Genomic DNA, 23,380 nt, shown 5'->3' on the forward strand with positions numbered 1-23,380 from the left:
TTCACATACTCCCACAGGTGCCTCAGCTTCCGAATTAGCAGGATATGACTTAGTGACACGTCGTTTACTCTATGATGAGACATGTGCTATGAGCTTAGCTGTAAATGTGTGGGCCTGGATTTGACTTGTGGAATCTCTGGTTTCAAATCAAAGGACATTGGCTTCATTCTTAGATGCAGGCGCCTAAGCCTTGTCCCTGGACACAGGCACTGCACTACAGGCACCAAATGAGTGCTCCCTCCCAGCCCCTTCTGGACAAGTCTCTGCAGAGGGCATCACGCTGATGCCTTTTAGTCCATTTGTCAAAACCTTCATTCAAAGTGAGGCATCCCTTATGGGAGCGACTTGAAAGCTGCATGCTTTATTGGCTTCCCTGGCTCTTGGGGATTATTATCCTGCTAACCCGAGCCCCTGGTGCCCCTGCTTCCTGACCACCCCCTCCATCTCGCTCAATTACCACTTAAACAGCTGAGTCCAGTCGCCACCTTATTAGTTTATTGATGTGAGGAAGAAACACCTCATTATCAAAGCACCCTGAGAAGTGGGCCAGCGTGGGAGAGAGGGGGTCAGGGCTCCGGGCTGCAGTAAACAGCAGGTTCCGTCTGCAAAATCGCCCTGCCCCTGAGAGGGCTTCACACAGGGCGTGCCCCTGAGCCAGCGGTGCCCTGCAGAGGTAGAGATGTATTGCAGTGCATAACTTTCTCCTTTTATTCTCAGAAACTCAGATCTTAAAATTCCGGTTCTCTCTTCTTGAATGGCCTTTTTCCCCTAGAGTGGAGCATGCTGGGAGCTGATGGAATTCAATGTCTCCCTGTGGACATGTTACCCTAAATCACAAAGCAGTTTTTCTGGGTATTGATCCAGGGCACGTCCCAGCTTGAAAGGCGCAAGGAGAGGCACGTGGACCCTGGACTGACACGGGAGGGAGGACGTGTGCGGAGGCTGCAGGATGCAGACAGTCTCCAAAGGAGCCATCCAGCAGCCAGGGCGCCCCCATTCAGCAGGTACCCAGAAGGTGGTTTCGAGAACGCCTTGGAGCTGCTGCACTTCTGAGAGTGTGTGAGATGCCAGCCCTTTTCCCACAGCCAAGGAAAAATGTGTCTCCACACAGCCGTCGGAATTATTTTTTCAGATGAAAATTGGACTTGAGAGGAGAAAATGATTAAGGCATAAAATATTCATTGCACATTCGTTTGTTCACACATCCCAAGAAGAAAAAGAAGTCCCTTCCCGGAATTGCACTCACTGTTTCTCCTGTGTCTCTCTCTCCCCAGTCGTGCCAAGCTGACCTGGTGAAGGACAACGGCCACAAGTACTTCCTCTCGGTCTTGGCAGATCCGTACATGCCAGTAAGGACCAGCTCTGGTGACGCGTCTCCCGGGGACTCTGGGGAAGGTTACTTCACGCAGAGGGGCCGGCAGGGTGGCGGGAGGGGGTCCGCTTTCACCCCGGCTCTGCCTCACTCAGACGGTGCCCTTTGCTTCCCGTCATATTATTTCAGTAGCTGCTTCCCTGAGTAAAGAGTTACAGTGAAACTTGACACACAGGCTGTATTTTTGTTTACAGTGAGTCCATTTTCCGAGCACATCTTTGTAGTGAAGTAGAATCCACTCTGCCTCACACCCTGTCAGCCAAGTTAGATCAATGAGTACTTGTACATCCATAATATGGCAGTTCCTTTGCCCAGTGCAGGTTCTGGACATGACAGGAGGCTGTTGCACCTTCTCAATCAGGAAGGAAAGCCGGGGAGGGGGGCGGGAAGGTGGAAAGAAGAGATTGAAAGTTTAAATTTTAAATATATTTTATTGTATTAAGTTGTTTAAAAATTAGTAATCCATAAATAGCATATAGAATAACTTCCTATAAGTGTTTTTTTAATTAATTTCTATGTTCCCTACCTCTAACTCCTAGCATAGTAAAAAGAACAAAATAGACACCCTAAATAATTACTTAATATAACTTATTTTTATCAGAATGTTTAATTAAGTCTAACAGCTTGTTCACACAGTCTTAGGTGGCTTTGGTTGTGTAAAGGAACTTTTGTGTGTAAATTCACCCTCTAGTTGGTTTTCTGAACTAAATGACAATAATAAAAAAACAAACACATTTTTCAAAATACAGAAAACGTCAAAAACAGGATTGTTATGAAAGGTAAGTAGAACTTGTGTGTTTTAACTGAAGTGTGGTTTTTAAACATTATCATAGGCAGTTAAAGTTTAGACTTTATACAAATGTTGGAAATAATCACTTCCCTGTTCTTCAGGGTAAGATACAAATCAAACAAATAAGACATCTAAGCTGATAAAATGCAGTAAAGTGGTGAGCAAAGCCAGCACAAGTGGGCCCCACTTCAACTACAAACACATTGAAGATTTGAGGACATAGATGTGAAAGAAAGGAAAGGAAATCCCCAAATGCCAAAAACCGATGTCAGAGGAGGGGCACGGTGGGACTCACAGGCAGACCTCACAGTGACCCTGGCGCTCCACGCGCGTGCAGCCCCAAGTCTGCATGGAGGACACGGGCCTGTGGGGCGAGCCGCCCACTCACCAGACAAGGACAAAAAGAGCTGGTCCTGTCTGTCCACGTCTGGACGGAAAGTCAGGAAAGGCCCCCGTGAGAAACAGAAACCCCTGTTGCGGGGGGAGCCTCCAGCTAAGAGAGGAACATGAAATCTCCAGGGCCTGCCTGGAAGCGGCAAAGGCTGAACCTTTCTGCAGGGACACCTACGAAGCCAGGGTACTGAGACTCATGACAGGAGCGCTGGCCTGCTCCTAACCCATGTTCAAGGGACATAAGCAGAGCTGGCGTGTAAGAGGGTTGGCTCCCCAAGAATTGAAACTAATAGGATTCTCTGAAAAAGACTGACAATCAATACAAATAAGTATGTTTAAAATTAGTGAATAAACAATTTGTTTTAATTACATCCAAAAATAAACTCTTATGTTTCCTCATAAGTACTTTTGTGACTATTATAAAAGAACAATGTATTCTGTCCTTTTTACTCCTCCTCAAAAAATGACCAACTAGAGTCTTTTAATAAATAGGCAGATTTGGGGGGGAAAAAAGAACCTGTAATGAAAGACAGTCACTGTCATTTAAAGCTCCGTAGATGAATTAAACAGCAGAATCGACACAACAGGTAAAGGAATCCGTAGAGAAATCACGTGAGATGAAGCAAAGCGGAGACGTGACGGAGGGGCTGAGAGGGCTTGCTGCATCCAACACAGGCCAGAGGGAGATGGTGGGGGCAGGTGAGGCGGTGGGGGGGACACACGATCCAACTGGTCTAGCGGAGAATTTTCCAGATTTGAGGAAGAAATGAGTTTTCAGGTTTATAAAGCACAATTAGTCTTGAGAAGGTTAAATAAAAACAAATCCCCACAAAGATTTATCGTAATGAAAGTAGAGAATGTCAAAGGCAAGAGGAAAAATCTTGAAAGTAACCAGGACAAAAAGGAAGATTGTTGCAAAGATCTGGACAGCAGTCACCAGAGTAACGGGTGGAAGACTGAGGAGAGGCCCTCACAGCACAGGGGGAACCGTCACCCCGGGACCCTGTGCCTGCCCCGGTGTCAGTCAGGGAGAGGGCGAAGCCAGCACATCTCAGGACCGATGGCTTCCCATGCGCTGACCCCACCCAGGCAGCCAGGAGGACCGCACTCCAGGAGGAGATGGAGCCCAGGGGACAGTAGGATGCAGGAAGCATCGGAAAGCAGACATCTGCAAACTTGTCATGTATCTAAATCAGCATGAGCTGTAAGAATAAGTAAAAACAGTCACTCACGTGAGGGGCTGACACGTGAGGAGGAGTGTTGGGAATCCAAGGGAGACACAGGAAATGACTAACTTTATTCATTCTCTAAAGAATGACTAGGTACCACTAATAGTTAACATAACACTGATCTCTGAGTCAGTAGAGGCACAGAGGAGAGGAGAAAATGAGAATCGATCCGTCCACTAGAAGACCACGAGGAAGGGATAATGAAGCCAAGTTAGGGACTGTGGTCGGTCGTTTTACGACCAGGGTGATTTGCTTCCATAGACTTGGGCAGGACAGGGCGGCCTCTGATGGAGCAGAATCAGAGAGGCCCATGCCCCTCCTGCAGCATCAGACGTCAGGGACCCATCTGTCCTCTGAGAGGCCAACACAAAACTGTCAGACCCTCTTAAAAGTGCTCTTCCTGGGCTTCCCTGGTGGCGCAGTGGTTGAGAGTCCGCCTGCCGATGCAGGGGACATGGGTTCGTGCCCCGGTCCAGGAAGATCCCACATGCCGCAAAGCGGCTGGGCCTGTGAGCCATGGCCGCGGAGCCTGCGCGTCCGGAGCCTGTGCTCCGCAACGGGAGAGGCCACAGCAGTGAGAGGCCCGTGTACCGCAAAAAAAAAAAAAAAAAAAAGTGCTCTTCCTTTTTGTGGACTCAAAAGACAATAAAGCTGGCTCCCATTACTTTAATTACACACCAAGCATAATCATAAAGATTCTGGAAGGATAACTCTAGTGCTTGGGAGTGATGAGTTTCCACCATGAAAAAAGTGCAAACTAGCAGGTGATTTCTGTTTTCCAGGCTGAGCACAGGACCATGACAGCCTTCATTCTGGCTGTGATCGTTAACAGCTATAACACGGGGCAGGTGAGTGTCACGTCATGTCCCCACCCCTGCAGGGCCTCCCTGTGGATTGCAGAGGCACAGCCCCGAGCTCCAGTATTTGGGGGCCAGCGGAACTGTTCTGAATGTCTGATGAAACAGTGACCTCAGAAGAGGGTGTGTTGCAGGATCACACCAACCCAAGGGGCTCCATGGGAGGAGTGGGGTCCGGACCCTTTGTTTAGCCAGGGTGAATTGATATTGGTGGGATTTAAAATGAGGAAAATTGAGGGACTTCCCCAGCGGTCCAGTGGTTAAAAATCTGTGCTTCCACTGCAGGAAGCACAGGTTCGATCCCTGGTCCGGGAACTAAGATCCCACATGCCGTGCAGCACAGCCAGAAAAAAAAAAAAAAATGAGGAAAATTGAGGCCATCTTGCAATGTGATTAAGCAACATTTCCCTGAGAAACGCTGGGAGCTGGGGTCCAGCCCGGCACCCCTCCCTCCTCAGTGGTCAGGGTGATGCCGTGTGTTGCCTGCCTTCTCGCAGGAAGCCTGCCTCCAGGGAAACCTGATCGCCATCTGCCTGGAGCAGCTCAACGATCCCCACCCCCTGCTGCGCCAGTGGGTGGCCATCTGCCTGGGCCGGATCTGGCAGAACTTTGACTCGGCCCGGTGGTGCGGGGTGAGGGACAGCGCTCACGAGAAGCTCTGCAGCCTTCTCTCCGACCCCATCCCTGAGGTGAGTCCACACCCATGGCCACTTCAGGCTAACTGAGGTCAAGGTATGCCTGGAGACCACACAGCCAGAGAGGCCCAGCCCCGGCCCCAGACCCCTGCGTCCCCCTCTGTGGGTTCCCTGGTGCCTGGTGTGGTCTCTGATGCCTGCACAGCCTGTCACCTGGCCCCCAGGCGGGGCCGCCACTTACCTCTTGTTTCCCTGCTCCTGCTCGTCTACGCGAGTGGAGCTGGGCCAAGAGGACCGTGGACGAGACTGGGCTGCGTCAGGTCGGCTCCAGGGGCCCCGGCTAGAGCCAAACAGCCGGCCGCTGGGTGACTGCCCCCTGTCCCACCTGCAGGTGCGCTGCGCAGCAGTCTTTGCCCTCGGCACATTTGTGGGCAACTCCGCAGAGAGGACGGACCACTCCACCACCATCGACCACAATGTGGCCATGATGCTGGCCCAGCTCATCAACGACGGCAGCCCCGTGGTCCGGAAGGTGCGTGGCCCCCGCCCCCAGGCAGCACCGAGCGCCTCCAGGCCGGGCTTCCCTGGCGCCCAGGTTGAGCCATGACCCTGACCCGACCACAGCAGCGAGCACTCAGTCCCCGCCACATCGGTGTGCATCCTGCTGAGAGCAGGCTTTAAATGTTTGTTTAATTCTCTCCAAAATAGTTTCTTCACCAGATACTTGTGTGTTTGCTTCATTTAAAGGCATTTAACAGGCTGCGTCTTCTGGCAGCTTGTATAATAGGCTCCTTCCTGCCTGGGAGCAACACTTACACACATCAGGAGATTCAAAAGAGCAGTAGCCACCCACAGACAGACGGAAAGGTTTGTTTAGTGTATTCCCCTCCCTGCCCCCATGTTTGTCAGCGAATGAATGGAGCAGTTCTTTGCAGTTGAAACTTTTACTTGTCTGTTTCGATGTAGAAGTACCACAATTTCCGTCCAAGATCTCACACCCCTGTCAAAAGTTGGCCCAGAACGGTCAACCCTCCCCCTCCCCCAGCCAAAAAGGGCCGTGGGGGGGAACCCTAATGTCTGCTGGCCGCATTTTGGGGTGGCCTTGGAGCCCTGCCCTGGGAGCAGAGACTGTTCTAGGACCAGGAGGGCAGCGTCGTTCTGTGTGTGACCTTGAGTCACCTCTCATCACCTAGAGGTGCCGGGCTGCTTCTCGGCATGTCTGAGATCCCTGTGCCAGGGAAGGGAGGTTGGGTTTGTCAGAGGCGGGTGTGGTTTCGAAGGGTATTTGTTTGGAGAGCAGACCCCACTGACTTGGTGGCAGGGACGTTGTCAGAGCAAGTTCACATTAGCCAGGAAGGACTCATTTCATCTTGAGTTCCCTCAGAGGGCCGTGAACCCAGTTGCTAACAGGCCAGGTTATCTAGAGAAATGTTAACAATGTGGAATGATCCTGGAGGTGCCTTTTCACAGCCTTTACTTTTTTATTTTGGGTTCTCATCATTAGCATCTGTCTGAATCTGGCTTCCTTGAGTCAGTCTTCTTTTTCCCGAGTCAAATTGCCTGTATGTGGATGTCAGTGACCAAAGCAGCACATCAGTAGTATCCTGAATTGTCTGTTAAGATTCCTTTTAAAGAAAGGAAAGCTGTGTTTCAGTTCTTTCCCAAAAAAACTTAAAAAGAATGTTAATAAAAATAGAAAGAATGTCCATCTGAGTCTCCAGTATCAGAATGGTCGCTAGGTCATCAGGAACACGGGGACTACCGCCCTCTCGAGCATGTCCCAGGTGCCCTGACATTCCCAGCCCCAATCCACTGGCTGTCCCTTCCGCAGACACTGGGATGCTCGGGTGTAGCCAGGTCATTCCTGTGGGCACTTGATGTTGGCCTTGCCTGGGGTCAGCACATCCACAGACAGGGGTGCTGAGAAGGGGCCTGCTTTGCTCGCCCAGCACTCGGGCTCAGCTCACATCTGCCTCTGCACACCAGGCTCAGCGCGTGGAGCAGCAGGCATCCTGCCTTTGAGAGGTACAGGGTCCAGGTGGAGAGGCAGGCACAGAACCAGGAATTGTACTGAAGCCCTTGTAAATGAGCAGCACCCCAAAGGCCAGCCCAGGTCAGGGGCTCTGGCCCCATAGGGGGAGGAGGGGAGCTCGTGCCTGGGTTGTGAGGGATGGGTAAGGGACGGGGAGAGCAAGTGAGGCAGGAGCATGTGCAGAGGTCCAGGAGCACAAAAGACCATGGTGCGCCCGGGGCTGCCCATCCTGTGTGCGCTGGAGCGTGGAGCTGGCGGGAGGGCAGTGGGGGAGAGTCTGGGAGCGGGCAGGAGCGCACCTTCTGTAACCGTGTTCTTCTCTCAACACATCTGAGCGTCTGCCACGTCCCAGGTCCTGTGTCAGGCCTCGGGACCATCACTGCCTCCAGGGCTTTTACTCTCTAATGGGGAGATGGACAGCAATGCAGGTCTGTTAAATAAGTCAAGGGGGCTATGTTTGCCATGGAAACATGGGCAACACGGAGGTTCAGGGAGACTGAGGCCCTTGGGTTGGAGAGAGGACCCAGGCTTTAATAGGGTGAGTGACACCAGCTCAGAGGCTGAGCCTTCCTTCTCTTCATGGAATCCTAATGCTGTTGGCAGCTTGCTTTTCCCGTCTTTGTCCAGAGCACGTGGTGACAGTTGTGGCACATGGTGCTCTGAGGAACACAGGCCCAGCCTGCTGGCCCAGGAGACCCAGCGTTAGGGCACCTGAGGGTATGAAACAGGACTCGGCCCTGGGCACTGCACTCCACGAGCTGACCTTAGCTAAGGCTTAAGAAGTCCCAGCTGTAACCAACTGCTGGTGTCTCCAGCTCGTGGCAAAATGAGAAGAGTCAGGGTATTGTGGCAGGGTTTCGTAAAGTCACATGTATTCAATATAAAAAAGATTGCCTTGGGCTTCCCTGGTGGTGCAGTGGTTGAGAGTCCGCCTGCCGATGCAGGGGACACAGGTTCGTGCCCCGGTCCAGGAAGATCCCACATGCCACAGAGCTGCTGGGCCCGTGAGCCATGGACGCTGAGCCTGCGCGTCCGGAACCTGTGCTCCAGAACGGGAGAGGCCACAATAGTGAGAGGCCCGCGTACCGCAAAAAAAAAAAAAAAGATTGCCTCTGTTGACTCCTGAACGATGAAAGCATCCTTTCCTGGGGGAGGCGATAATGACAGAGATGGAAGGTTTTTGCTTGCTGACCTGTTTAAGGAGTTTACTTGATAAAATCAAGAGTCAGTAAATTCACGTCAACCTCCCAAATTATTTTGAACTTGAGCTTGTCCAAGAAGTACACGATCCAGACTGTCCATCCAGTCAGCAAGCTGCCCACACCTCATCAAGAAGGGCCAGGCCAGGGAAGCAGGTTTGTGACCGCCCCCGATCCTGTTGTCACCCCACCGTTCTCAAGGGCTGACCAGTCCAGCCCCGCGACCCTTGTCTGCAGCTTACTTGGTGCCGTCTACCTTAGCAAGGAAAGCGGGACACATTTGAATCCTTTATCTCTAGTTTACATTTATTTATTTAGTAACCGCAGACACAGAGGAGCAGTACCCGGCATCCTCCTCCCTTAACACACATCTGACTCCAGCCGAAACTGATGAACGGTGTCAGAGGGTGTTTCCCCATTGATGCCCAGGACGTCTCAGGTGGAGGCGACGGGGCAGGATGAGCTGCCAGGGCTGGGGCGCCTTCTCCCGCAGGCGAGCCCAGAGGGCATCCAGGCGGAGCAGATGTGCTCCCTTCCCCAGAACGCTGCTCTGTCGTCCTGGGAGCTGAGTTTGATCCTCCATGGCCATGGGCCAAAAACAAATGTTAGCCAGTAATTCATTGTTGAAAACGTGGAGTGGGGATGGCCCTGGGGAAAGACCTGGGAACGCGTGTGGTCCAGCCTTCCAGGCGACCACAGAGGAGCATTAGCCGACTCGCCTCGGGCCATGTGTGTGCCCAGGCGTAATGTCCCTGAATCCTGACGACAACTCACCTAAAACATCAAACCATTTGTTAAAAATTATAGTGTATCTGAAGGGAAGAGGCTTCATTCATTCAGCAGATACTTATTAAGCGCTGCCAGTGTGCCAGGCCCTAGGTCACCAGGCCTCCAGAACTTGTACTTGGAGATGGGGCAGACCAGGGTGTGATGTGGCAGGTGGTGACCTGCTCCGAAGGAAGGTCGGGAGTGAAGGTAGAGAGTCGGGAGCCCGGGGCAAGGCATCGGCCTTTCCAGACCGAGGGGGCAGCAGGTGCCAAAGCCCGGAGCGGGAGGCCTGCTTGGTCCGAATGTGAGCAGGCGGCTGGAGTGTGGAGGTGGTGGGACCACTCTGCCGGGAAAGGGAGTGAGGCTGCTGGCTGGAGGGGCTCGAGTCGCCGTGCTGATCTGCTTCCAAGGTCTGAGAATAACTCGAGCCTCATGCCCGGCCTGCGCCCCAGCCAGACATGCCTGCAGACCTCCGAGGGCTGGAGCCCATGGCTGCCGCCCAGCAGGAGGGGCTTGACCCACGGCTGCTTGATGTGGGCCTTGCACTCAACCTCCTGTCCTCACAGCTGTCCCTGGATCTGAGACCTGGGAATCTGCTTCAGGTCCAGCTGAGCCCTTTCACCAGTTCAGAGTGAAGGGAAAACCTGTGCTTTTTGAAGATGGCTCAGGCTTCATCTTCGCTGGGAGGGGCCGGCGGGCAGTCCCTTGACAGCCTGTTACTCAGCGCCTGTTAGACTAGAGGACCCACTGGGTGGGCATCCGGATCGCCAGAGAGAGAGATGGGTCAGGATGATTCAAGGGTCTAACTGAAGCCACCAGAGATTTCTGCTCCTGGCACAAGCCGAGGGTCCCCAGCAAGGGCTGAACAGAAAGGGGTGGGCAGCAGGTCCTGGGCAGGTCGAGCTGGGGTTTGGAGAGCACTTGGTGGACACACATGGTCAGTGGTTGGAAGGGCCAGCCTGGAACTCAGAGATGGGACCTGAAAAGGTAGGTTTGGGAGTAAAACCCACACATGTGCTGGGGAGGCCAAGGAGTACGTAAGGCTGAGGTGGGAGAGACCCTCTCAGGAGAGAAGGGGGCGGCCGAAGAGAGGACCCGGGGGCCCCATCCGAGCCCAGCTTATCAGCACCTCGGCACAGCTCTCCTGGCCCTGGGGGTCTGGGGGATTCACGGAACAAGAAGGGGCTCTCAGACCTTGGTCTTCTGCTAAGTATTTTTCTAAAAAGTAAAATAAAGTTGTGGAAACCATTTGAATAGTGATGGGAAAAGTAGTGCAAACCGACATCCAGTTTTATTTCCCGTGACTTTTAGGATCTCCAGGTACTCAGGTCATAGCACCAACTGCCCCAAAAGAGGTAAATTGTATTCTTCTCCTTGGACTGAGGCAACTGGCCTGAAGTCATGTAGAACTTTCCTGTTACCCTTTTGGGGGCTGGAAAGTAATCTATCTTTGAAAATTTCACATTTAGTAGAAGAGCGTGCTACACTGTCCGGGGTATCCTGCCTTAATGCCCAGGGTTCAGGTAGCTCTCCACGGTGTTGACCATGGGAAGCCGTGAGGGCTCTTCCCCATCCCGCTCTGGGGTGTCCTCAGCCTGCATCCCTACAAGGCCCCCCTCTCACACCTAGTGGTCAGCAGTCTCTCTGCCGGGTGTCCGGGGCATCCCTCGGAGGCCCTGATCTTGACCACATGGCTTGTTCAGAGGTTTCTGCTCACGCCGGGGGCTCAAGAGTGCTGCGTTGAGGGCGCAGCCCCTGTCTTGGCGCCGAGTGCTGTCTGTCCCACCGCCCCCCACAGTGGCTCAAGCACTCAGCGCCAACATGTACATCTCACTGCTACTCTGAGTTGTCTCCCAGCCCCAAGTCAGTGTCGCTGTCCTTTCTCCTCCCGGCAGGAACTGGTGGTGGCTCTGAGTCACCTTGTCGTTCAATACGAAAGCAATTTCTGCACCGTGGCCCTGCAGTTCATGGAAGAGGAGAAGAACTACCCACTGCCCTCTCCAGCCACCACAGGTACAACCACCAGGGGTACGGCACTGAGTGGAGCCCATGCGGCTCGCTGGCCCAGGGGACCATGGTCAGGACTGTCAGCAGACCCCTCGTTCTGCTAGGTCCTGAGACCATGTGTCAAGTCAGGGCCACTCAGATATCTGCAATTCCCATCTTCCCAGAATAGAAAGGGCAGGAAAGGGGGCCACACTGACCCTCTGACTGTTTTCTTTCCTTTTTACCCTTTTTGGAAATCAAAGCATGGAAATCTTGGAGGGTACAAAGTGCTGCCATAGGGACTATAGGAAGGCACATTCTCTTTCTTCCCCTGATGAGTCCTCACGTCAGTGTCACGTCAGGCAGCTGCTCGTCTCACATTTGTCCTTTTTACCGAATTTATGTTTCATCATCTTGAGCTGCCCCCTCCCTCAGACAGCTGTGTCTTCAGGAAAGAGGGCTTGTGATCAGCCATGAGACCATTGCTGCGTTTAGTACATCGGGGAAGGGAAACGGCTGGCGGGCCTGGGCAGGGTGGGATTGGTGAGTGGGAAGGCGGGGGGCTGAGCCAGGAGGTGGCCATCCTGGTGCTACCCTGGGCAGCGGCCGCAGGCAAGTCCCAGAGCACCTGGTATGGTTCTTGGAGAACCATGTGGGCCTCTGTAGTTGAACTCTCACAAAACGCCAAGCGTGGGTCATGGTCATCTGCTCCCATGCTCCCCTCACCCCAGTCAGGACCTCGTCCAGCTTTGTACCCCAACATACATGTGTCAGAGACCCTGCTGAGCAGAAGGGCCCTGTTGTAGCATCACATCATCCAGGTAAAAGCCACTGTCACCTGCCGTCTGGCCGCCTCCCACCTGAGCCCACCATTAACTCTTCTCTCTCCTTCTCTCCTACCAGAGGGTGGGAGTCTGACCCCCGTGCGGGACAGCCCCTGCACCCCCAGACTGCGCTCCGTGAGCTCCTACGGAAACATCCGCGCCGTCACCACGGCTAGAAGCTTGAACAAATCTTTGCAAAATCTGAGTCTGACAGAAGAATGTAAGACCCCAGAGGCTGGGTGCTCGAGTCGGGTGGTTGTGGGTCATCTTCTGGGACCTTTTATTAGATGTGCCCCTGCCCCCTCCTGCCATCTGCTCGCCTGGGCGTGAGCAGAAGTCGTGGGTCAACCCCCCGGGGTGGCCAGTGATGATCCTGCAGCACCGCTGGGCACAGCCGCTCCTGAGCCCCGCAGCACCCCCCTACCCCGTGCCCAGCAGCCCAGCCCCAGGGGAGGCGGGGGTGGGTGTGCTAACTGACGCTCTGCCCATGGCGATGCCCCACCAGCCGGCGGCTCGGTGGCCTTCTCCCCTGGGAACCTGAGCACCAGCAGCAGCGCCAGCAGCACCCTGGGCAGCCCCGAGAACGAGGAGTACATCCTGTCCTTTGAGACCATCGACAAGATGCGCCGAGTCAGCTCCTACTCCTCCCTCAACTCCCTCATCGGTGAGTCCCACCCCTCCACGTCTCCACCTGTTCCCTCAGCACCCATGGGTTCCCGCCCAAGTGGACGGTGCTGGGACACGCTCAGTGGGAGAGTAAAGTGAACGGGGTAGGAGGAGGTGAGGAGCGTCTTGCTGTGGCAGCAGGAACCCCCCGCCCTTGGTTGCTGGTCTGATCCAGGCCATCTGGGCGAGCCGGCCTTGTCGCTTGGAAAGGCTGCAGAACTCCCAGTGCTGCAGAGCAGGGGAGTTCTGCCCCCAGGAGACATTTGGTGTGTCACGGCCAGGGCACAAGGGGGCTCCCAGCATCCAGTAGGCAGAGTGGCCTCCAGTGGTGCCCAGGGTCCCCCAGAGAATGCGTGTACGAGGTCCAAGGTCAGAGCCCTGCTCCAGGGGCGCAGACAGCCCTTCCCTTCTCAAGTTCCCTGGCTGGAACCCCCCATCACCCCCATCCAGGGCCCCCTGTGTGCTTTCGCCTTCAGCCAGTCCAGCAGTTTCACACTTGGCTGCCTGGAAATTGAAATTTGAGTGAAGGGTCAGCGTCGTCTCGTGTTCTGCCTTGAGTGGTGAGCCCCTGGTTCTGCTGCTGGGCTCGCTGAGCGGTGGGAATTCACCGCATGTCCTCGCTGCATGACCAACCATATCGACCCTGTGTCACCGGTAACACACATAGGACTCAACCAGACAGCCCCTCTGCGCTTGTTCTTGGCACCCTGGTGCTTTACCAGGCCTCATCTGAGGCTTTACATAATACTAGGAAATGCTGTAGATGCATAAAAACGTAGACTAATGTGACACACCTCCCCGTGTGTGTTTTGTTCCCAACTTAAGGAGTTACATATAGAGTTAAAGCGCCCAGAGCCCCTCCTGGTTCCCTGCTCAGGATCCCTGCACACTTACTCTCTGGCTGTGGATCCCCATGGACTCGCGCCCTTTCCCAGGGTTTAAATGTCATGTGAATGGCGCCACACATCCTGTGTCCTCACTCTGCCCAGAGGGCTGTGTGTCCACACTGGTCACCTGAGTCTTGTTCACACCCTTTCATGATCTGCTGCAATTCACTTGTCCATTCTCCTGTTACCGGACAGTAGCCTTGCTCTGATTTTTCCTTCTTTTCTCATTTTCTTTTTTCTTTTTTTTTTTTTTTTTTTTGCGGTACGCGGGCCTCTCACTGTTGTGGCCTCTCCCATCACGGAGCGCAGGCTCAGCGGCCATGGCTCACGGGCCCAGCCGCTCCGTGGCATGTGGGATCTTCCCGGACCGTGGCACGAACCTGCGTCCCCTGCATCGGCAGGCAGACTCTCAACCACTGCGCCACCAGGGAAGCCCTTTTCTCATTTTTTAAAAAGCGAATTCAGGATTTGGCCCCAGCTCCACCTCCTGCCCTCCCCCTTGTACCTGGCAGTGCTGGGCTCCTGGGTTCCTTGGCTCCTCCCCTTGGCTTCAGGGTTCCGCCTCCAGACACCTCACAGGCTGCTCCTCAGTCCAATCACAGTCCTGCTCCAGAGTCACCTTAAAAGAAGTCTTCCAGGCTCCTCCCACCCCAATCCAGAATAGCCTTCTGCAGTCGCTCTGAGTCTCTCCCTCTCTGTTTGCTTTTGTCCTGAGAACTTTTCCCCAGCAGACTTATGATGCAGGATCTCATTTATTCAGCTCGGTTCTATCTCTGCTCAGGGGGTCAGAGCCACGAGTGCAGGAACTTTGTCCTGTCTCCTGCCACAGACCCCCACACCCCGTGCCTGGTACACAGCAGGCACCCCCATAATGTGCACGGGTGTGGGCCGCAGCAGACACACTGCAGCCTGACACACGTGGGGTCTGACAGCTCCACGTGGAGGGAGATTGACCACAAAGGGCTCTGTTCCAAGGAGGACAAGCTCCCGTGGCCCTGCTCACTCCTGTTCTGGTCAGGCTACCCCGTCTGATGTGAGCGAACCAACTCCTCGTGGTCTTAATTTGTATGTCCCTCGATTATGATGAGGTTGAGCTCACGTGTTCATTGGACTCCTGTGTTCCCACTCCTGCAATCATTTACAGTATTAGTTACCCTCCTATTTCGTTGGTACTATTTTTCATTAACATTCAGTTCTTGGTTGTTTGCTTGTTTCCATGATAATCCCTCTACCTTAGAGCTCACACTCTCTTGGCATCACGTGACAGTGTTAGATATTTCTGACTTGCCGTTTTTGTGATCTGAAGGGGGAGGGCAGTCTAAACGTGCTTGCCAGCGGTACCCATGAGCCTCAAGACTGGCCCTCTGTTGGCCCTAGAAAGGACTCAGGACTCTCATTCCACAAGACGAGTCTGTCTGGGGCCCATAAAGGTCTGAATGGACTGTAGAGTCCAGAGCTGGTCACCATGCCCCACCCCCAGCAATATGACCCAGAAAGGGGGATCTTTTTGTCCTTGGCCCTGGATTGGGGATGTAAGGGGTGAAGAATCGGTGTTTCTTTGACGCCACATGAGATTGCAGGGTACAGCCCGCACCTCCCACCCCTGCCGCCTTCCATGTCCTCCAGGGACTTGAGAGCCACAACACTGATTCCTTCCTTCACACAAAACCTGACTCCTGAACATTTTTTTTACTGGAGAAAACTGAATTTTATCTGTATGTGGTTCATATCTTTGAAAACTTCAGTGGGAAAGTTTCACAATGAGCCGGAGCTGGAAGGAGCGTTAAGGAGACAAAGTAGCTGTGCACCTGAGTGCGCGTGTCCACCTGGAAACCGCGGTGCTTACATAAGTGTTTAAAATTCATAACCTACACCGAATCCCATTACTTGCAGCATTTGCCTGTTTAAAGTCAATTTTTTCTTTCATTTCAACTAAAGAACAGCAATCTCTAGCCTCTTTGAATATTGCAAAAGAGGTTTTCAAAACCATGGCAACCTAGGACATCCATTCATTGCCATCTTCTCCCAGAAAACTAGCCCCTCCAAGGCTCCCCCTCCATCCCCACTGTCTCTAAAGCACTCGAGGGCTCACCTGCTGAGCGAGGTGCTGTCCCCTCACAGGGGCAAAACATGATCACGCATTTCTCCATGTGCCTAAGCATATCTGCCCAATGTCTGTGAATCTGCACTGGGACCCAGCTCTGTCACCACCTTTTGGAATCTTCTTTGATGTCTCCCTCCGCATGTTTCTCACCCACTCAGCCATTTGGCCTGACCTCCATGTGTGTCCCCAGTCAGTTCTTTCCATTTCCGGGCCCCCCACCCCAGGACTTGGCTTTGGCTCTCACACCCCACCACCTGTCCAGAGCAGATCCCCCCAACATCAGCTCTGCACGGACCACTGTCTGGCTGATGCCTTTGCAGAAACTCGTTTCCTGTAAAGTCCAAGCTGTGGCTGACACTCAAGACCTTCCTTCTGAGAGCAGCCTGGCCTTCACCATAGCTCCGCCCACTGTGCCCCCCACCCCAGGCTGGCCACTGGCCCCTGAATGAGGCCTGGACACCTCTGCCTTTATCCCACATTCCCGCACCCGCCTCTCCACACAGCAGTGCTCGCCCATTCCTCTCCACGCTGGCATTCTGCGGCGTCTCAGGAGGCCCTCCCTGACCCATCAGACGCCTTCGTGTTGCACACTAAACCTGCGGCATCACATCGGGCCGTGAAGTTGCCATCTTGATCAACAGGTTTGGTAAAGCTGCTATTTCTTGCTCTTGTGTGTAGCAGGCAGCCTCTCCTCCCTCCATCACCTGCCCTTCTGTCCCTCACCTGTCCACCCGTCACCATCCTGCCCCTCATTCCCTCCCTCCCTCCCTCTCTGAGCCTCACCCCATTCCTGATGTCCAGAGGTGGGAGTGCAAAGAGTGGGGAAGGGGGGGCCCTGGTGCTTTTGTCTTACCTTGTCCCCCAGGTGAGACACAGGGGAGCCCCTTGAAAGGGTTGTGCAAACACACCTCCCAGTCCAGCCAGAGCTCTGTCCAGTAGGCGAGGGAGGACGTGATTAGGACCCTCCCAGAGGGGCTCAGAGTCAGGGTCACCAAGAGGGGAAATGCAGAAGCCCCAGGCCCTGGGAGCTGATTCCCAGGGAGGCGCCTGGGCCCGCATCATGCGATAGAGCGTCAGGGTTGGTGACCCCTGAGACCCAGGCAACAGGTCACAAGTGACAGCTCCTGCCTCCAGGGGGCTCCACCTTCCTTCTCCAAGCTGCCTTGCCAGCCCCCGGGGACTCTGGGGCCCAGAGTTGACCACAAAGCTCTGAGCAAATTTTCCTGAGTCCAGTGCTATTTAGAAAGTTGTGGCCATTGCTCTGAAAAATAAATTCTAAAACCATTAGTTATGATCTTTTATTACTTTTAGTCTAGACATGAAAATAGGCTCTCAGCGCTTATGGGGACTTTGGCAAGTGCCAGACACGGCACCCTGTCTGAGCTGGCTCAGCCCAGCGGTACCCCCCATCCCCACGGGGGCTACACCCGCGTTCTCGTCGTTCCAGAGGCCCGAGCTCTGTGCTGCACAGATTCAGAACGTTCCGATTTGGAGACAGCAGATGTAAAACCAGGACAGTTCACAGAACAGAGAGGCTGGGGGGTGGTGGCCAGCCCCAGGAGAGCAGTGACGTGGAGACAGCAATTCCAGGTCCCTGTTCTGTGTTTTCACAAGTAAATCGTATACCATTCACTGTGGTCAAGGACACTACAAAAATTAGATTTTTAAAAATTCCCTGTTGAATCACAAGCAGAGTGATATCAAAGTCGAAATCTTCTGCAAGAGAGTCAACAATAGTAATAAAAACTTGAGATTTTGTAAAGTGAACAGTACCCCTTCCTCATTGCACAGTGCCACGCTGCACCCCTTCCTCACGTTTATACCAAAGGTGCCTTGATTAAGGCCCTTGTGTGCTCAAAAGTCTGCCCTGGACCATCACCCTAGTAAGGAGGCCCCTTGGCCCCCACTGTTCCCCCCACTTCCCCACGGACCTGTTACCACGGGTCCGTCATCTGTAGTCAAGCAGATTTACTGTGCCCTTCACAGCCCTCTTGTCACACAGGTCGGCTGCTGCCCTGATCACTCTGAGCTCAGAAACAACGGAGGGGAGAGAATTTTGCCCAGTGGCTGTGGTGACTGTGTGGGGTCTTTGTAGGAACGTCCCATCCGTGGGGCCAGTTCTCCCGTCTGAGTGAGCCACGTCCATGAACGTGCTTCGCCTCGTTCCCCCGTGCGTCATGAATCGGGACCGTCTGCAGAGTGAGTGTGGAGCGGCTTCTCCCACCCTCCTCCTCTGGGGAGACAAGAAATAGCAGTGGCCTGGTGGCCCTTCACCGCAGCAGGTTCCTATGGCAGCCGATCTGCTAGGACAGGAAAGCAGCTTCTAGGAAATTTCCCCGAAGAGATTCCGACTGCCTTGACAAACAGCCCTGAGAATTTGTAAATCTGGGCAGCTGTCATGAGCCATGGCATTTGAGAGTCAAGAGGTTTTTGTTGTGTTTCTACACTGAGTAGGGCAGAGGACAGCAGGGAGGACAGGTGTGTGTTTCCATGTGGACTGTTCCCTAGCTCATGGTCCCCTCTGTGCAAGAGTGCGTCTGCCTGACGTTACTCACCAAACGAAGGTCCAAATTTATACTAGACCCAAGTCCCTGGATGTGCCCTCCTGATTCCTGTGGGCCACGAGCTTTCGAGAGTGACTTTCCTCGCACACAGTAGGTGCTCAAACTGGTGCTGATGCACGCATGCCAAATGAGTACCTGATGGGGCGTTGCTCTGACCATAGAACACTCTTCGCCCTTGGTGGCGGGAGGTGCGTTCCAGGCCCCGCCTCTCGGAGGTTGCCCTGCGCAGGCAGCTGTGCTCCTGCAGAATTATTTAGAGGCCGCAGCAGCTGTCAGCTCCTCTTCCCAGAACTAGGGTGGAAGGATAAGGCGACGGGAGTTTTGTGAACGCTCACTGGGAGGTATTTTATGTGTGGTGGTCCCCTGGGGAGTGCGGCCACGCCACATGCGATTGAGGGGTTGGCCTCCTCCAGCTCCATCACCCTGTGAACAGGCAGGCGTGCAGCGGGCAGGCCCTGCAAACGTAGGCACCACAGTCCCTGTGGAAAGGGGGCTGGAACCCTGTCGCCTCCCGTTACAAATGAGAGGGTGTCGGGTGCGGTGAGCTAGGACTTGTCCGTAAGCATCGACGTAGGACACACAAGAGAAGCTGACCTTTACTCTAAACCTTCGTCAAATCCCTCTTCTGTGATTTGAATGTTGTATAAAACCCTTTGAACAATGGTGTCCATCAGGAAACACTGTCCTCCAGTGGCCCTTCTTGTGCTTAAATTCTTCATAATTAGAGGGACTTTGTTAACTAGGGGCTGGCTGGTCAGATGGCATGAGATCACAGCTTGTTCGAAATCCTCTGTTACTCCCTGTCTGTCGTTGAACAAGCACTTGCTTTTCAACAAACCAATTGTCCAGCTTCCCCCAAATAAAAAGGATGCAGTGGTATATGGCGGCCTCCTCATTTGGCCACGTGCATTCAAACTCTTCATCCTTTGGATGCTAGGCCTTGCTGTCCTCCTCTGTAAAGCCTGGGGTGATGCCTGCAGCTAGGACGGTGAGGTTAAATAGGACTGAGCCGCCTTCCCTGGGGGTGGCCTCCCATCCCTCATAAATGTTCCTTCCCTGGGCTTCCCTGGTGGCACAGTGGCTGAGAGTCCGCCTGCCGATGCAGGGGACACGGGTTCATGACCCAGTCCAGGAGGATCCCACATGCCGCGGAGCAGCTGGGCCCGTGAGCCATGGCCACTGAGCCTGCGTGTCCGGAGCCTGTGCTCCGCAACAGGAGAGGCCACAACAGTGAGAGGCCCGCATACCGCAAAAAAAAAAAAAAAAAAAAAATGTTCCTTACCTTTCCTTCGGATCCACGATTTACCCCATCTGTGTTTATGTCCCGTCTCATCTGCCTTGGCACCCAGGCACTCGGCAGGCCCTAATGTGGAGAGCACACTCGGGAGGTGCTGGATGCCTGGGGAGGTCCTGGGGAGCGTGGGCAGAAGACTCAGTGAGTCACCGAGACCAGAGCAGGCCATGAATGCAGAGGGAGGTGTGGACGGGGACTCAGCCAACATTCTCCACTCGGGTGGGCCATGACAGCTCCTAGAAATCTAGGCGTTAAATCCAGTGCTGGATAGTACTCTCCAGGCAGCCAAGGCCTGAAAGGAAGTCCTGCCCTTTTCTAACTTTTCCTTCTAGAAAGATCCAGCCACAGGAGGTGAAATTGTGTGATCAAGCCTGTTCACCACCTGGGATTTCTGAATCTCTGGGCCCCTTATCAGATAACAAAACCGGAGCTTCCTGTAACCCTAGCTCTTCTAAGTGTCCACCCCTGATGCATGGTTAGGTCTTCAGAAGAGGGAGCTACCCCAGAAGCTGCCCCAGCATGCAGCGGCAGCTCCTTGTTGTTAAAACAGCTCCCATTTCTCTTTCCTAGGAGTTTCATTCAATAGTGTTTACACTCAAATTTGGAGAGTCTTGCTACATCTGGCTGCGGATCCCTATCCAGATGTTTCCGATTTGGCTATGAAAGTACTCAACAGCATTGCCTACAAGGTACGTGTGAAGGGCGTTCTTTGTGAAGCTCTCAGGACCCTGGTTTTCAATCATGAATGTTCAAGCAGAGAACTCCAGTCATGTTCAGGTCTACGCATGGTTTAGGTTTAGAAACTTTGAACGAGCGTTTTGAATCCAGAGATTCACAATATAGGCTAAATTCCATGTGCATGTAGCTTCAGGTGGGGCATGTGTCACTGCTTCTGCACACCCACATCAGGGCAGCAGAAAATTAGGTAAGGACATCTGTGTGACCCGTAGTGATGTCCTTTCTTTCATTCCTGGCACCAGTAACATACAACTTCTCTTATTCATGACTATTTCTGGCTAAAGGTACCTCTTCAAAGAACCAGCTTTTGGTTTCATTAGTACAATTGACCTCTGAACAACACAGGGGTTAGGGACACCAACCCTGACCCCCCGCAGTCAAAAATCAGCCTTTCCCATTCATGTCTCCACAACCCTGAATTCTGTAGTACTGCAGTGTGTGTTTATTGAAAAACATGTGTATAAGTGGACCCGTGCAGTTCAAACTCACGTTGTCTAAGAGTCAGCTGTGTTTCTCTGTTGTTTTTCATTCTGTGTTTTATTGATACCTGCTTTTATATATATTGCTTCATTTCTTCTGCTTACTCTCAGTTTAATTTGCTCTTCTGATTCTAGTTTCTTAAGATGGAAGCTTAGGTCATTGATTTTAGTCCTTTCTTCTTTAGGGACTGTAAACTCTCCCAGTTCTTTTTGTGAGCTCTGGGAATTATTTGGCCTTTCAGTGGTTCTTTCCCCACCCTCATGGGTTTTCACGCCTCCCCCAAGCAGATTTGAGGGGCCTCCCCTGCAGACCCTGGAAGCCCTCTCCTCTCTGCCCTGCAGATTCTAGCCACCTAGGCTTCCATGTCACTCCGATTGGTCCCCTCTGCTAGCTGCACTGCTGGGCTCTGTCTGGATACCCTTCCCCCACCACAGCCGGGTCTGCAGGAAACTGACTGCAGGCCAGGAGCTGGGCAGTGATTCCCCTTCTCTCAGCAGTACCCAGTGCCCAATGTCCGAAAACAGCTGTTTCTTTTTTTTTTTCTGTTTTCCAGCTGTTTATGGAAGTTGGACAGTTTACATGCAGTTAATCTTTCATGAATGGAACAATAATGAATGCCACAAAGAAGTCATTCGTTATAGCATTTTTAAAGATTTTCATAACTTTTTGATTAAATTTTAGGCTTGCAGACAAGTTACAGGAAAAGTACAGGGAAATATTGTCACGTGTCACAGTTTACCTGGCGTGTCTCTATCCTCATCTGACCCTAATCACTAACGAGGGGTCGTCCTCAGGCTGCCACTTGCCTGAAGGTACGTGGCTTACTCATAGCTTCCCTCCTGGTCTGTTATTTTTTTCCAAACTGGTTATCAAGCCCTCCTATTTGCTGCCGCCTCACTGGGGTTGGCCTCCCACGTAGCCCAACCTCCTGCAGCACCTGGCCTCCTGTTGGCACCATATTTGTGTGGTGTTCAATTCCCCCACCGACGTTATTCTTCACTGGTGACGTTCTGTCTTTTCCTGGATGATTGAATCATCTCATTGTCTGTGGCTGCTACTTCAGCTTCTGGTAGCATCACAAGTAGTAATAACACAGCCTCATCGTGTACCCAGTCTTAAACTGTTGTAGCAGTCAGCTTCCTCTTCCTCCTTAAAGAAGCAATGAGGATAATTCAGGAGCACATTCTGGGTTTAACCCCAGCCTCTGGTCACACGTGTGACTCTCTCTGGAAGCAGAGACTCCTAGGTACACAGTGTTCGCTGCACTTCCTGCCTGTGAGCACTGCCAGCCTCATGGCTGAAGTGCTAGGCATTACTGTTGGCCGACCCGGGACTATCGGGTAGTTTATTCCACTCTGACCTCCCCTTGCGCCCAGTGAGCCCCTCGCCCACTTTCTTCATCATCCTACTGCATGACTCGCCACAAAGGCACCTGAGTGCTGTTCCATCCTCAGGGAGTGTGGAGTCTTCTCAGTGTCTATAGAAAAGAGGCCAGTGAATTAAGTTAACTTTTTCATTCGTAATACAAAACTAAGAAATAGTCTAATCATCTGCTTTTTCAACTAAGAATAAGATTGATTCAAAAATTAAACTTTTCTAAAATATATGTTTGTTACAACATATTAGGGCCTGTGACCAAGGGAGGGAGGAAGTACAGTCTTGGGGAAAGAAACAGAGGAAAAGGAAGGAGGTCCTGGAGAAAGGCACAGCGGACTCGAGTGGGTGTCGTCCTCCTCGTCTGTGAAAATGGAGCCTCCCTGCTCTGCCCGGTCCTGGCCTCACTGATGCGAGTTCCCCTCCCGCGAGGCCGAGGATTGAGGGCACCCAGGCACCCAGGAGAGCGGCTCTCCCAAGTGCCAGCTAATTCATCACAGTCACCACCGTTGCTTTAAGTGAATTCTACCTGGGACTTAGAGTCCAAAAGGAAAGTTTATATTATTTATCTAGGAAGTGTGGTTTACAGAAAAATTACTCTTTAGATAAATAGAGTCATGTGCTTTCATAGGTGTCCATTCTCAGTGCTCCAGCAACCAGAGGCTCTGCCTCATGCTTAGCCCAGAATTAACTGTAGACGATCCTTTGGGGAATTACCTCCTCCCACATGAATCCAGATCTTTGGTATACAGTTAACAGGGACTTTTCTGAAATACTCCATCCCCCAAGAGAGAGCAGCCAAAAGCCTCCGTTGGTATCCTAAACCCTGACTGTGTCGAGATCCAGTTGGGAAACTCGCTGTCCTCATCACCTCTGTAGGGTGTTTTCTCTGCACTGGATCACGCTTTCCTGCATCCCTGTGAGGTGACGTGTTCTAGTGGAAGATCTGCAGAGTAAGAAAGCGCTGGGAGCGGGAGACAGAGGGGGTGTCTTATTGCGGCCCCAGGCTCCCATTACAGCGACCACCCCCATTAACTGCATGGGGGCGGGGAGCACAGGTGGGGCTGTGTGAGTGTCCCTGCAAATCGTTTCTATGTTTGCACTGGGCTAAGAGGGTACATCTGACCTAGAATCCTACTAACAAGGTGTTTGCCACTCTCTAAAAAGTTGGCTTGTAGCCCTAATTAT

General features: G+C 52.9%; 1 protein-coding gene and 1 long non-coding RNA gene across 10 annotated transcripts in view; both read left to right on the plus strand.

The window, feature by feature from the left end:
• The window catches only part of RPTOR (regulatory associated protein of MTOR complex 1), a 352,077-nt gene that overhangs the window by 295,801 nt on the left and 32,896 nt on the right, over nucleotides 1-23,380 (plus strand). For 7 of the 9 annotated variants that reach the window (XM_027080947.1, XM_027080950.1, XM_027080949.1 and 4 more), the window contains 9 exons: nucleotides 1,275-1,349; nucleotides 4,567-4,632; nucleotides 5,139-5,330; nucleotides 5,668-5,808; nucleotides 6,024-6,143; nucleotides 11,171-11,288; nucleotides 12,165-12,305; nucleotides 12,591-12,749; nucleotides 20,171-20,289. In XM_027080947.1, coding sequence (XP_026936748.1) covers nucleotides 1,275-1,349; nucleotides 4,567-4,632; nucleotides 5,139-5,330; nucleotides 5,668-5,808; nucleotides 6,024-6,143; nucleotides 11,171-11,288; nucleotides 12,165-12,305; nucleotides 12,591-12,749; nucleotides 20,171-20,289 — 1,131 coding nt within the window. The remainder of the gene's footprint in view (nucleotides 1-1,274; nucleotides 1,350-4,566; nucleotides 4,633-5,138; nucleotides 5,331-5,667; nucleotides 5,809-6,023; nucleotides 6,144-11,170; nucleotides 11,289-12,164; nucleotides 12,306-12,590; nucleotides 12,750-20,170; nucleotides 20,290-23,380) is intronic. The other 2 variants (XM_027080953.1, XM_027080952.1) reach the window with 1 other exon arrangement.
• LOC113606535 (uncharacterized) lies at nucleotides 1,759-2,934 on the plus strand. Its single transcript, XR_003427593.1, has 2 exons — nucleotides 1,759-2,151; nucleotides 2,264-2,934. It is a non-coding gene; the product is annotated as an uncharacterized LOC113606535 (long non-coding RNA).

This window comes from Aethalodelphis obliquidens, unplaced genomic scaffold (assembly GCF_003676395.1).
Source record: "Aethalodelphis obliquidens isolate GAN/ISIS:26980383/991018 unplaced genomic scaffold, ASM367639v1 scaffold44, whole genome shotgun sequence".
Classification (NCBI taxonomy): Eukaryota; Metazoa; Chordata; class Mammalia; order Artiodactyla; family Delphinidae; genus Aethalodelphis; species Aethalodelphis obliquidens.